The sequence below is a fragment of the Natator depressus genome, chromosome 14, assembly GCF_965152275.1.
Source record: "Natator depressus isolate rNatDep1 chromosome 14, rNatDep2.hap1, whole genome shotgun sequence".
Taxonomy (NCBI): domain Eukaryota; kingdom Metazoa; phylum Chordata; order Testudines; family Cheloniidae; genus Natator; species Natator depressus.
Window position 1 is genome coordinate 42,485,362 of NC_134247.1, and position 13,271 is coordinate 42,498,632.

The 13,271-nt window shown below is 49.9% G+C and overlaps 1 protein-coding gene across 9 annotated transcripts in view; it reads right to left on the minus strand.

Moving 5' to 3' along the window:
- LOC141998451 (uncharacterized) overlaps window positions 1–12,735 on the minus strand; it is a 47,412-nt gene extending 34,677 nt beyond the window's left edge. The window contains exons 1-5 of one of the 9 annotated variants that reach the window (XM_074971294.1): window positions 12,590–12,735; window positions 8,865–9,162; window positions 8,255–8,382; window positions 6,690–6,802; window positions 329–5,696 (exon numbers count right to left, since the gene is read on the minus strand). In XM_074971294.1, the coding sequence (XP_074827395.1) occupies window positions 4,414–5,696; window positions 6,690–6,802; window positions 8,255–8,382; window positions 8,865–8,888 (1,548 nt within the window). In that variant the 5' untranslated portion in view covers window positions 8,889–9,162; window positions 12,590–12,735 and the 3' untranslated portion in view covers window positions 329–4,413. The other 8 variants (XM_074971288.1, XM_074971291.1, XM_074971292.1 and 5 more) reach the window with 8 other exon arrangements.
- Between the last annotated feature and the right edge of the window lie 536 nt (window positions 12,736–13,271).

Sequence of the window (13,271 nt, forward strand, 5' to 3'; positions counted from 1 at the left end):
AGGTCCGGAGGCACACTGCCAGGTCACAGACCATGTGTCTAGCACCCCCCACCCCGAGAATTGGAACCCGCTATCCAGCTGCTAGCCCCTCGGCTCAATGCTGATCCTTCAGACATCCCCCCTCACCCCTTCGGTTAAACACAACCTGACCCAGAAATCCACCCCAAGGTGTGATACTTCTCAGATACCTCTTCAAGGGGCCACGTAGTAGTTGTGAGGCACAGAACTACCCTAGGCAGAATTCAATTTTTACTTTTTAATAATTTCACCAGATAATAGCGATGTTTATTTTGAAGCTTTTTTTTTTTTGAGATTTTTACCTTTTAAAATTTTCACAATTGCAGGAAAACTGCAATTTCACCATAGCAGAAATAACTGTCACAGTTGCAAGGTCCAACAATTATTTAATGACCACATGCGTCGAGAGTCGAAAAGTTAAAACTTTTATAAACCATTAAACCACAGATTGTTGGCATTACACATCCAAATATACAGAATACATACCCTTACATCAACCAATCATCCTTGTTTTTACTATTCGTTCCCTGCTCCTTTTGAAATAAGCCGAATTGAAAAGGTCTAAATACCTGGATTTGGCCTCTAAAGTTTCTCAAGGAGCATTTTTCTTACTTTGCCTAGTCATAAATTTCAAGTTGTTTTCGATTGACCTATTTTACATCTATTTGTGTGCGTACAGTGAAATCAACATTTACCGATAAAAATCAAGTCCTTCCAAGCCTATATGTAACACACACATACACTTTGCACAGGGAAAACCATGGCTCTTTTACTTAACAGCTAAAGCACACATGATCATACAGAACACAACAAGCATTCTCAGTGCAGTGCCCCTCGGTAGTTCACGCTATCCTTGGGAGTCTTTGGGGGACCACCTGTGTTCAGGTATGGAGGCAGAGTTCCCTGCCTCATCAGGCTCCTACATGCTGGGCTTCCCCCTCCTCTTGAGCTAAATGGCCCTGAAGAAGAAGCAACTCCTGCTCTTTTATAATATTTACCCTTCCCCAAATCAAATGACATCCTCCCCCGGACACCACAGATGCTTGCCAGGTGACTTTGTTGCCAAGTGATCCTCCCTGATGACTCTGGCCTATAAAAATGGCTTTGCCTTGCTGAGCTGCTCTCTCTTGACCCGTGTGGATGGCGAGTGGTCAAAGGTTAACAACCCTCCATTGTTAGCCCTGGGCCAGCAACCCTTATGGAATTCTAACTCAGGATGGAGGTCGGAAGACAGTGGGAAGGTAGAGATCAGCCTGGCAATTGAAAATGGGGTTTGTAGTTTGACACGGATGCACACAGAAAGTTCAGAACCTCACAGCGCATTCATAAATTCTTCACGGATTTCCCGGCTCATCACCCACTCTCTCCTCTGCTTTTCTCTGCTCTCCTCCAGGTTTTGTCTGTGATTCAGGCTAGGGAGAGCCCCTCCTGCCTTCTCTCTGAAACCCATGAAGTGGCAGACCCCTCCACACAGAGGGGCACCCCCTTTCAATATAATCTCTGTCCCCTTTTGCCAGGTTCCCAGACTGAGAAACTCTGGACTCTTCCCCGGTCAGGTTTCTGAGTAGAGAGTTCATAGTTGCATGGGGATGGGCCAGTAGATAGGGAACATAGGAACATAAGAACGGCCATACTGGGTCACACCAATGCTCCATCTAGCCCAGTATCCTGTCTTCTGACAGTGGCCAGTGCCAGGTGCCCCAGAGGGAATGAACAGAACAGGGAATCATCAAGTGATCCATCCCCTGTCGCCCATTTCCAGCTTCTGGCAAACAGAGACTAGGGACACCATCCCTGCCCATCCTGGCTAACAGCTATTCCTGGACCGATCCTCCATGAATGTATCTAGTTCTTTTTTGAACCCTGTTACAGTCTTGGCCTTCATAACATCCTCTGGCAAAGAGTTCCACAGGTTGGCTGTGTGTTGTGTGAAGAAATACTTCCTTTGGTTTGTGTCAGACCTGCTGCCTATTCATTTCATTTGGTGGCCCCTAGTTCTTGTGTTATGAGAAGGAGTAAATAACACTTCCTTATTTTCTTTCTCCACACCTGTCATGATTTCATACACCTCAATCACATCTCCCCTTAGTCATCCCTTTTCCAAGCTGAAAAGTCCCAGTCTTTATAATCTCTCCTCGTACGGAAGCCGTTTTATACCCCTAATCATTTTTGTTGCCCTTTTCTGAAACTTTTCCAATTCCAATATATCATTTTTGAGATGGCGCGACCACATCTGCACACAGTATTCAAGTTGTGGGCGCACCATGGATTTATATAGAGGCATTATGGTATTTTCTGTCTTATTATCTATCCCTTTCTTAATGATTCCCAATATTCTGTTAGCTTTTTTGAGTACTGCTGCACATTGAGTGGATGTTTTCAGAGAACTATCCACAATGACTCCAAGATTTCTTTCTTGAGTGGTAACAGCTAGTGTAGACCCCATCATTTTATATGTATAGTTGGGATTACATTTTCCAGTGTGCATTACTTTGCATTTATCAACATTGAATTTCATCTAACATTTTGTTGCCCAGTCACCCAGTTTGGTGAGAGCCCTTTGTAACTCTTCATAGTCTGCCTGGTTCTTCACTATCTTGAGTAGTTTTGTATCCTCTGCAAATTTTGCCACCTCACTGTTCACCCCTTTTTCCAGATCATTTATGAATATGTTGAACAACATCGGTCCCAGTACAGACCCCGAGGAGACAATCAGAGTCATTGACTCTAGATCAGTGGTTCTCAACTCGAGGCCCAATTAGTACACAGCTGCAGCCCATGTGACATCATCAGGGCCAGATAGGTCGTATATATACTGTGTAGATGTGGCCCATGAAACACAGAGAGAGCTGCATATGCCGCCCACAATGGTAAATAGGTTGAGAACCACTGCTCTAGACTGTTGTCAATGCAACTGTGTGATGCCGTTGTGAAAAAGGCAAACACCATCCGGGATGCATTAACAGGAGCATCGCTTGTAAGACTTGGGAGGTAACTGCTCCAAAGTGCTCGGCACTGATGAGACCTCAGATGCAGAACCATGTCCAGTTTGGGGCAGCGCACTAGAAACATACGAACAGATTGGATAGCGATCAGAGGACAGCAAAAAAAATAACAGGTTGAGAAACCCTGACCGAGTAGGAAAGGTTGGAAGAATTGGGCATGTTTAGTCGAGAGAAGGAAAGACCGAGGGGGGACCTGGTAACAGTCTTCAAATATGCTAAGAGCTGTTATAAAGAGGATGGTGATCAATTTTGCTCCATGTCCACTGACGGCAGGACAAGAAGTAATCAACTTAACTTGCATGAAGGGAGATTTAGGTTAGTTATTAGGAAAACCTTATCAGGGCTGTTAAGCACTAGAACGATTTCCCTAAGAAGGTTATGGAATGCCCATCACGGGAGGTTTTTAAGAACATGGGGGACAAACACCTGTCAGGAATGGTCTAGGTATATTTAATCCTGCCGCAGCAAGGCGGGATGGAGTAGATGACCTCTTGAAACTTAGATGCCCAGAGGACTTTACTGGCAGGAGTTTAGGCCCCTAGGGAATGCAGGCACCTGCAGGGTTAGGCAGCAGCTAAGCAGGGCTTTTGAGGATCTCAGTGGTGCCTAGATGTTGGATTTAGGAACTTAATGCGCCAAAGTCCCTTTGAGGATCTAGCCTTTTACCAATAGCTGGGCACATGGATTTAAGCTCAGAACAACCACACTGGCTTTGGGATTCTTTCAAATTCTCCCTCCAGGTCTCTAACACTTGCTTCTCCAGCCCTCGTTGGTCTGATCGGGGATCAAACAAGTCAAGGCGTGACTCCTGAGCACGGAGAGCTGACAGCACGAGACACTGGGGGAGTGGAGTGGGAGAACGGGGGAGGATCAACTCTTCATGTCTGCTGCATTAAGGGGGACTGTGACAATGGAGGGGGGAAGGAGGGAATCCCCCCTCCCCCGCTCACCCTGTCCGCCTTAAGTAACACGGAGGCTGTCTCTCTCTGCTCCAGCTCTCTACTCACGTTTTATAAAAGGAAAAAGGAACAAAGAATAGCAGCTCTTCAGAACGGCATGGGGCATCCTCAGAATGATTGGGAAGAAGCCCATCTGTTTCTGAAGGGGGAACTCAGGGACTCACAATCACTTTGCTAATAGTGGGGAACCGTACAAATGAGACACTCCAAGTCAGCCGACACTAGGAACAGTGGGGGAGGTTTGGTCGGAGATGGGGTTGTGCTAGCTAACCCTAACCCCCTTCCCAAGTCTAGACAAGCTCTCAGAGGCTGATGCTGCTCGGGCTGCAGTGGGATTCTTAGGCTTCTAGGCTTTTCGAGGCTGCCCACGATGGACCGCTACAGAAATCAGTCCCGTGCAGCGGTGCGATCTGAATGCAGGGAGGACACATTCAAGGTTTCTCTCCCACGTGAAGTCTCTGATGTCGAATGAGGTGCGAGTTCCGATTGAAGCTTTTCCCGCACTCTGGGCATTTATAGGGTTTCTCTCCCGTGTGAATTCTCCGATGCACAATGAGGTTCGAGCTCCAGTCAAAACTTTTCCCACAGTCGAGGCATTTATGGGGTTTCTCCCCTGTGTGGGTTCGGTGATGTCTATTAAGGGCCGACCTGTCACTTAACCTTTCCCCACAGTCGAGGCATTCATAGGATTTCTCACTCGTGTGGCTTCTCTGGTGTGAAATAAGATCTGAGATCTGACTGAAGCTTTCCCCACAGCTGGGGCATTTATAAGAGTCCTCCCCCGTGTGCAGTCTCTGGTGTCTAAACAGGTGAGCGCTCCGATTAAAACTTTTCCCGCAGTCCTGGCATTTGTAGGGTTTTTCTCCTGTGTGGTTTCTCTGGTGGGAAAGAAGATCTGAGCTATGGTTGAAGCTTTTCCCACACTGGGGGCATTTATAGGGTCTATCTCCTGTGTGGATTCTCTGATGGGAAAGAAGATCTGAGCTGTGAATGAAACATTTCCCACACTTCGGGCACTTATAAGGTCTCTCTCCTGTGTGAATCCTCTGATGTGCAATAAGCCGTGAGCTCCAATCGAAACTTTTCCCACACTCCAGGCATTTGAAGGGCGTCTGTCCGGTGTGGATTCTCTGATGTGAGGTAAGACCTGAACTCCGATGGAAGCTTTTCCCACACTCGGTGCATTTATACAATTTCTCTCCCATGTGCAGTCTCTCGTGTCTAATGAGGTGTGAATTCTGATTGAAACTTTTCCCGCATTGGAGGCATTTATAGGGCTTCTCTCCTGTGTGCACTCTCTGATGCCTGATCAACTGTGTGCTTTGAATGAAACTTTTCCCACACTCCAAGCATGTATAGGGTCTCTCTCCTGTGTGAATTCGCTGATGAGAAATAAAGTTTGAGTGCCGGCTGAAGCTTTTCCCACAGGCCGTGCAACTGTTTTTTCTCTCTCCCAGGTGGATTCTCTGCTGGGCTGTGGTTTCCTTAAGATCTTTGAATCCGCCCCCCCAAAAATTGGATCTGTCTGCTTTCCTCCCTGGCTGGATTCCCACCTGCCTATCCGACATGCACTGACTCTCCCAGGTTTTTTCCTGCTCACTGTTTTGGGACACGTTCCCTTTGGATCTCTCTGAGAACATCTCATGCACTTCCACTAGCTCAGGACGTTCCAGCTGAGGATTCTCCTCATTCTGACTCACCGTCTCATCACCTGCTGAGACAGAGAGAATCCAGATAGGAACCATTCCCAATGGTGGAGTGAAAGGAAAGACAGGGGAACAGCGGAGAGAGGAAACATGGCACAATAACTTTCGGAGACATTGAAAAATACAATTCTGCTTTCACATCCCATCCAAACACGCAGGGAGAAATAAAGAACATAAGAACGGCCATACTGGGTCAGACCAAAGGTCCATCTAGCCCAGTGTCCTGTCTTCCGACAGTGACAAATGTCAGGTGCCCCAGAGGGAATGAACAGAACAAGTGATCCATCCCCTGTCCCCAGTTCCCAGCTTCTAGCAAACAGGGGCTAGGGACTCCACTCCTGCCCATCCTGGCTAATAGCCATTGATGGACCGATCCTCCATGAATTTATCTAGTTCTTTTTTGAACCCTGTCATAGTCTTGGCCTTCACAACATCCTCTGGCAGAGAGTTTCACAGACTGACTGTGCATTGTGTGAAGAAATACTTCCTTTTATTTGTTTTAAACCTGCTGCCTATTCATGTCATTGGGTGGCCCCTAGTTCTTGTGGTATGAGAAGGAGTTAACAACACTTCCTTATTTACTTTCTCCATCCCAGTCATGATTTTATAGACCTCTACCATATCCCCCCTTAGTCATCTCTTTTCCAAACTGAAAAGTCCCAGTCTGATTTATCTTTCCTCAGACGGAAGCTGTTCCATACCCCTAATAATTTTTGCTGCCCTTTTCTGAACCTTTTCCAATTCCAATATATCTTTTTTGAGAGGCCACAAGCACGTCTGCACACAGCATGAAAGCCAGGCAGGGAGCTCTGCCGGCCGTCAGTCAGGATGGCAAGTCCTGAGAATCGCCCAACATGAGAGTGTGACACCCGCTACTCCCACCTTGACCTGGGTGAAATGAGGCAGAACTGGGGGAGTCGCTCACAGCACAGTCGTGGGAGTCCTGGCTTTTATCCTTCCCTCACCAGATGGTTTCCGTGTCAGTGTCACTGATAACTCACCTGCACGGGTACCTCTCGGGATCTCCCTTTCTGCAGCGCTGCTGAGATCGGGCACCCACGGCTCTTCCCCTCGTTCCAGCTGGGCGATCAGGTCAGGTTTGGGAAGGGGAAATCCCGCTGGGGCAGGGGTGAAATCAGGTGAGATCAGGCATTGGGAGAGGATTTGTTACAAAGAACATTCCCTGATCTTAACCTGGCCCCGTGCTGTGCTGCGTGGATGTGGAACGTGAAGGGACCGGAACGTGGTGACTGAGCCCCCTTGGGACAGGCAGACTGGGACGTTTTGCGCCCTCAGTTGGCAGTTTTCAGGAGCTGTGCACTCTGTGGGACCTGCTGACTAAGATCTAAATCCCCTGCCCGTTTCTAAAGCTTCAGAGCACTCCACACAGAGGGAGATAACCCCAGGAATGGAGGGGAACGGGGACTGTGTGTAAGAGAATTAATACAGACTGGTAAATGCCAGACTTTGCCCCTTTACAAGGGGATGAATTAGCATCTCCATTGTGCTACTGAGCCCTCCGTTCTATGGAAGAAGATCCGGAGATGAATTTCTACCTAGCACCGGATCTGGGGAATACAGGATCCAATCCTCTGAAATCATAGAATCATAGGACTGGAAGGGACCTCGAGAGGTCATCTAGTCCAGTCCCCAGCACTTGTGGCAGGACTAAGTATTATCTAGACCATCCCTGACAGGTGTTTGTCTAACCTGCTCTTAAAAATCTCCAATAATGTAGATTCCACAACCTCCCTTGGCAATTTATTCCAGTGCCTAACCACCCTGACAGTTAGGACGTTTTTCCTAATGTCCAACCTAAACCCCCCTTGCTGCAATTTAAGCCCATTGCTTCTTGTCCTAGCCTCAGAGGTTAAGGAGAACAATTGTTCTCCCTCCTTCTTGTAACAACCTTTTATGTACCTGAAAACTGTTATCCGGTCCCCTCTCAGTCTTCTCTTCTCCAGTCTAAACAAACCCAGTGTTTTCAGTCTTCCCCCATAGGTCGTGTTTTCTAGACCTTCTATCATTTTGTTGCTCTAAATCAAGGGTGGCCAACTTGTGGCTCTCCAGAGGTTAAGATGCGGCTCCTTGCATTGGCCCTGACTCCGGGGCTGGAGCTACAGGTGCCAACTTTCCAATGCACTACAGGGGGCTCACTGCTCAATCCCTGGCTCTGCCCCAGGCCCCAGCCCCACTCCACTCCTTCCCCAAGGCCCCCGCCCCTTTCCCTGAGTCTCCTGCGCCCTTGATCCTCCTCCTCCCCCCACCAAGCCTCCTGCTGATCGCGACGGCTGGGAGGCGCAGGGATGGAGAGTTAGGTGCTGATCAGCAGCGCTGCTGGCAGGTGAGAGACACTGGGGGTGGGGGGCAGGAGCTGAAGGGGGGCTGCTGATGTGTTACTGTGGCTCTTTGGCAATGTACATTGGTAAATTCTGGCTCCTTCTCAGACTCAGGTTGGCCACCCCTGCTCTAAATCTAAGTGACCAGGGAAGAACAGGAGCAAACGCCAAAAAAGCATCTCAGAGTCCCCACGGGTTTTAATAATTGAGGGGATGGGAATCCCTTACCCAGCGAGGTCACCGTCTCATAGTTCTCCTGCATGACATCCCTGTAGAGGGCTCTCTGAGCGGGGTCCAGCAGAGCCCCCTGCCCCTGGGTGAAATAAATGGCCACCTCCTCGAAGGTCACCGGCATCTGAAACACCAAGAGTCCCCCACTCAGCACCTGCTGCCCCAGCCACAATCCCGCTATTCCTGAGCGAAGATGGCCAATAAAATGGAAGCTCCTGGGTGGGGAGAGAGTAGCAGAATCCCACCCTAGACTGAACAAGTCCAAGAAGCGGGTTTGTCCCACCCTCTCCCCATCCCTCCTGTGTGTTTCCTGCCCAGAGGTGAAAGTAAGCCAGTACAGTTCAGTACGGCATACCGGCAAGAGCCAGTACGCCGTGCCGGACAGGACCGGCTTCCCCAGGCTGGCGCTTTAAAGGGAGCCCTGGGGCCTTTAAATCTTGATTTAAAGGGCCCGGGTATTTAAAGGCCCTGCCTTTTCCAGTTGAGGTCACGCCCCCATGCTCAGGACTCCAGAGTACAGGTAAATCCTTTAAGTTACTTTCACCCCTGTTCCTGCCCCTCCCGCTCTCGTACAAACCCACCCACAGCTCCCTGAAAACCCCCTACCTGAGTTTGCTCTGCCATAGTCATTGTCCTTTCTTGTCACCTGGGAGGTCAGGACAATCACGACGGCCACGGGGTTGTTATTCCACGACCTGCTGGGGTGAGAAGGGCAACTGGGGATCGTTCAGAAGAGGCTTCAGTGCATTTCACAGCCCAGTTCCCTCCCAGGTCTTTGCCTGTTCTAGGTTCCGGGCAAACGCTGGGTCACTTTATTTCATCGTGGAGCCAGTGCCAACCACCAGGACGAAACCCATGGAGATAGCTTTAAACCCTCCCAGTAGCAGAGTCTCTCAACCGCACGCTAGGAAAGAGCAGAATCAAAGCAGCCCTGACATCGTCCCCAAGGGCCTCGCTTCACCCCAGCACCCTGGGGACCCGCGGGGACAGGACCTGGCTTCTCCTCTCTCAGCTCCTCACCTGTTTCCCAGGGAAGTCACTCTGCCCAGGGACGATGCAGGGAATGGCTCTGGGTGGTTACAGGAGCTGGGAACATCTCCCTCCTTTATTTCCCCTGCTGCAGTATCCTACCTCTCATCTTTTCCCTCTCTGCCAGCCCTTTTCCCATACACCACTCAGTCAGCACCCTGCCCGATTCCCCTGCACCCCCTCCTTCTGCACCCCCGCTTCCCTACTCCCCTCGCTCCCCTTCTAATGCACCCTCCACATCCCTATCCACCCCCTCCATACCGTCTGGCTCCCCCATCCCCCTTCAATTCTCCAGCCTCCTTCTGATTCCCCACCTCTCTCCCATATTTCACCGTCTTGTGCCAAACACGGAACAGCCTGGCTTTAGCCTCATTGGAAAGAATGGGATTCGACAGCTGTCCGTGCAGAACGTAGGGAATCTCAGCCAGTCTCGGCTGGGAGCAGCCTGTTGCTTCAGTCCCATTGGCAGTGGTGGGAAAAACTCACTTCTTCCCTCCAACAAACAGAAGTTTCAAAGTGGGGGAGTGACTCAAAATCTGGGTATTTAGGGAAACAAATACGAACGGCCAAAACGGATCAGACCAACGGTTCATCTAGCCCAGTGTCCTGTCTTCCAACAGTGGCCAATGCCAGGTGCCCCAGAGGGAATGAACAGAACAGGTAATGCTCAAATGATCCATTCCCTGTCACCCATTCCCGGCTTCTGGCAATCAGAGGCTAGGGACACCGTCCCTGTCCATCTTGGCTAATAGCCACTGATGGACCCATCTTCCACGAACTTATCAAGTTCTTTTTTGAACCCTGTCATAGTCTTGTTCTTCACAACATCCTCTGACAAGGAGTTCCACAGGTTGACTGTGCGTTGTGTGAAGAAATACTGCCTTTTGTTTGTTTTTAAACCTGCTGCCTATTCATTTTAGTTGGTGACCCCTAGTTTTTGTGTTATGAGAAGGAGTAAATAACACTTCCTTATTTACTTTCTCCAAACCAGTCATGATTTTATAGACCCCCCCCTTAGTCGTCTCTTTCCCAAGCTGAAAAGTCCCAGTCTTATTAATCTCTCCTCATAGGGAAGCTGTTCCATCCCCCTAATCATTTTTGTTTCCCTTTTCTGAACCTTTTCCAATTCCAATATCTCTTTTTTGAGATGGGGCGACCGCATCTGCATGCAGTATTCAAGATGTGGGCGTGCCATGGATTTATATAGAGGCATTATGATATTTTCTGTCTTATTATCTATCCCTTTCCTAATGATTCCCAACATTCTGTTATCTTATTTATGGAGATAATATATTTATCCAGAAAATATATAACAATAATAGAGAAATCAAGAGAAATTGACCCGAGGGGATTTTATATCAAAATCGGGCCAGAGAAAAAGCAAAAGAACCTGAGTTTTTCACCTGTATTAGATATTTGGAGAGAAAAGAGGCAAGATCGAAAGGGGCTATATTGACCTATTAGATAATTACATAGAAGACCAGCAAAATTGCTCCAATTGACATTATTCCAAAAAAAAACAAAAAAACCCTACATAAAAAAAATCCATGTACACCCACATCTTGAATACTGTCTGCAGATCTGGTCGCCCCATCTCAAAAAAGATATTCTTCACACAACCCGTGGAACTCTTTGCCAGAGGATATTGTGAAGGCCAGGACCATAACAGGGTTCAAAAAAGAACTAGATAAATTCATGCAGGACAGGTCCATCAGTGGCAATTAGCCAGGATGGGCAGGGATGGTGTCCCTAGCCTCTGTTTGCCAGAAGCTGGGAATGGGGGACAGGGGATGGATCACTTGATGATTCCCTGTTCTGTTCATTCCCTCTGGGGCACCTGGCACTGGCCACTGTCGGAAGACAGGACACTGGGCTAGATGGACCTTTGGTCTGACCCAGCGTGGCCGTTCTTGTGTTCTTAATATTATTCAGGTTGCAAAGTGTAGCAGTTATAGTAAATACAGGGTCAGAATCAAGCGTGGCCAGGCAATGTTAATTCTTCCCCATTAGGTGTGTGTGCATTCAGATATAATCTCTACAGATAGGATCCCACACGGCACTGTTCATTAACACAGGACCCTGCCTCCTTCAGCCCTTTCAGACTGGATGTATCTGATGGTGCAAACACATCCCTGTCAAGCACGTTAAAATGGGGGAGATTTACCCCTCTCTATGGAATTCAAGGGGACCCCCCCTGTTTATTTTTTGCAGCAGGGGAGGGGAAGAGGGCAGATAATATATTGGATTATGGTTTTTTGAACTAAAAATTTCCACCATCCCACAAGCATACACCCCCCCTCTTCCATTTTCCCTCCATCTCTGTCTGAGTTTTCACCCTTTCCCTTCCTGACAATCCATCCCCGGAGAGACTAAGGGGAAACCCCACTGGGGCCTGATCATGGTGTCTCTGAACCCGTTTGCCTGTTTCTCCTCCTGAATCCCCCCCTCCAGACAGGATTTAACAGTAGGGTGACCAGACAGCACCTGTGAAAGAACGAGACAGGGGGTGGGGGGTAATAGGCACCTATATAAGAAAAAAACCCCAAAACCGGGACTGTCCCTATAAAAAGGGGACATCTGGTCACCCTATTTAACAGGGAGCCCTTGGATCTGGGTGTGGGGTGTGGAGGGACGGGAGCGTTGCTGGGAAGGTCTGTCTTCCCAATTGGGGATGTGCTGGGCTCTCTGAAGCGAGAGAGTCTCACGTGGAGCAGCGGGAATGCAATGCCCTCAAAATGCAGCATAGTCTATACGGGACTTAGCCATCCTTAGCCTCAAGGGAACCTGCCCCGCGCTTTCAAAAGAGGAGCCGGGATGCTGTCCCTTGTCTCTGTTTGCCAGAAGCTGGGACTGGCTCACTTGATGATTCCCTGGTCTGTTAGTTCCCTCTGGGGCACCTGGCACTGGCCACTTTGGGAAGACAGGACACTGGGCTGGATGGACCTTGGGTCTGACCCAGTGTGGCCGTTCTTATGTAGCCCAGGAGCTGAAATTCATTACTCTGCTAGACACTCAAAATCACGGAGGGAACAGAGACCCTGGATTTATGACCTCTTCGGACAATCTCTAACCCACTCTTTTTGTCCTACGCCTGCGGAGGTGTTCATGGGCCAGTCTTACCTTGAATACAATCTGGGCTACCTCTGAACGCTACCCAGGCCCTTCCCCCTTGCAGTGTGACCCCTGGGAGTACCTTTCCCAGCCCTGCGGAGGAGCTCTGGGTGGCTGGGGGACGCTGATCGCTGGCACCAACAGAAGTTGCTCCAATAAAAGAGATCACCCCCCTCCCCCACTATAGTCACCTCTGCCGCAGCCAGGGTTCGGGTCCCCACCCGCAGGGGGCTTTTCTGGGGTCTCGCAGGGGGCGATGCCGGGAGCCAGGATCTGGCGCAGCCACAAAGGGTTACCGCACTTCACTTCCTGCAGCCGGGATCCAGGGATCGCCCCTGCCCCAGCTCCCTTCTGGGTCCTAGCGAGAAACCTCTCCACCCGCAGCCGCCGCTGGGCCCCACGGTCCTGGCTCGCTGCCTCCCTGAGACGGGGGCAGCCTGTGCCCATGGGGGAGAGAAAACCGGAAACGGCAAGATCCCTTTCAGAAGGGGGGGTTGTATGGAGATTTGGGGGGCCCCCAGCATAGGCGCTGGAACTAGGGGTGCTGGGAGCGGCACTCCCTGGCTTAAAATGGTTTCCATCCTATCCAGGGTTTGCAGTTGGGGGTCAATGGCTGTCAGCCCCCCCCCCACTGTGCACATTGTCCCAGCACCCCAGAACTGCAGAGAACCCTGGGGTGACGGGGTCCGAGCCCCAGCGAGCCTGCCCTGAGCCGCGGGGTGCGGGGGGGGGACGACACGGGGCTGTGGGTGTGTGGTTTGCTCCCCAGGTTTCTGCCGTTCAGGGAAGGAGCTTAGAGAAGGGAATTGGCCACATCCCTCCAGGGTCCGGCTGGCGGGGAGGGGAAGGGATGGAGAGGGGCCAGGACCACGG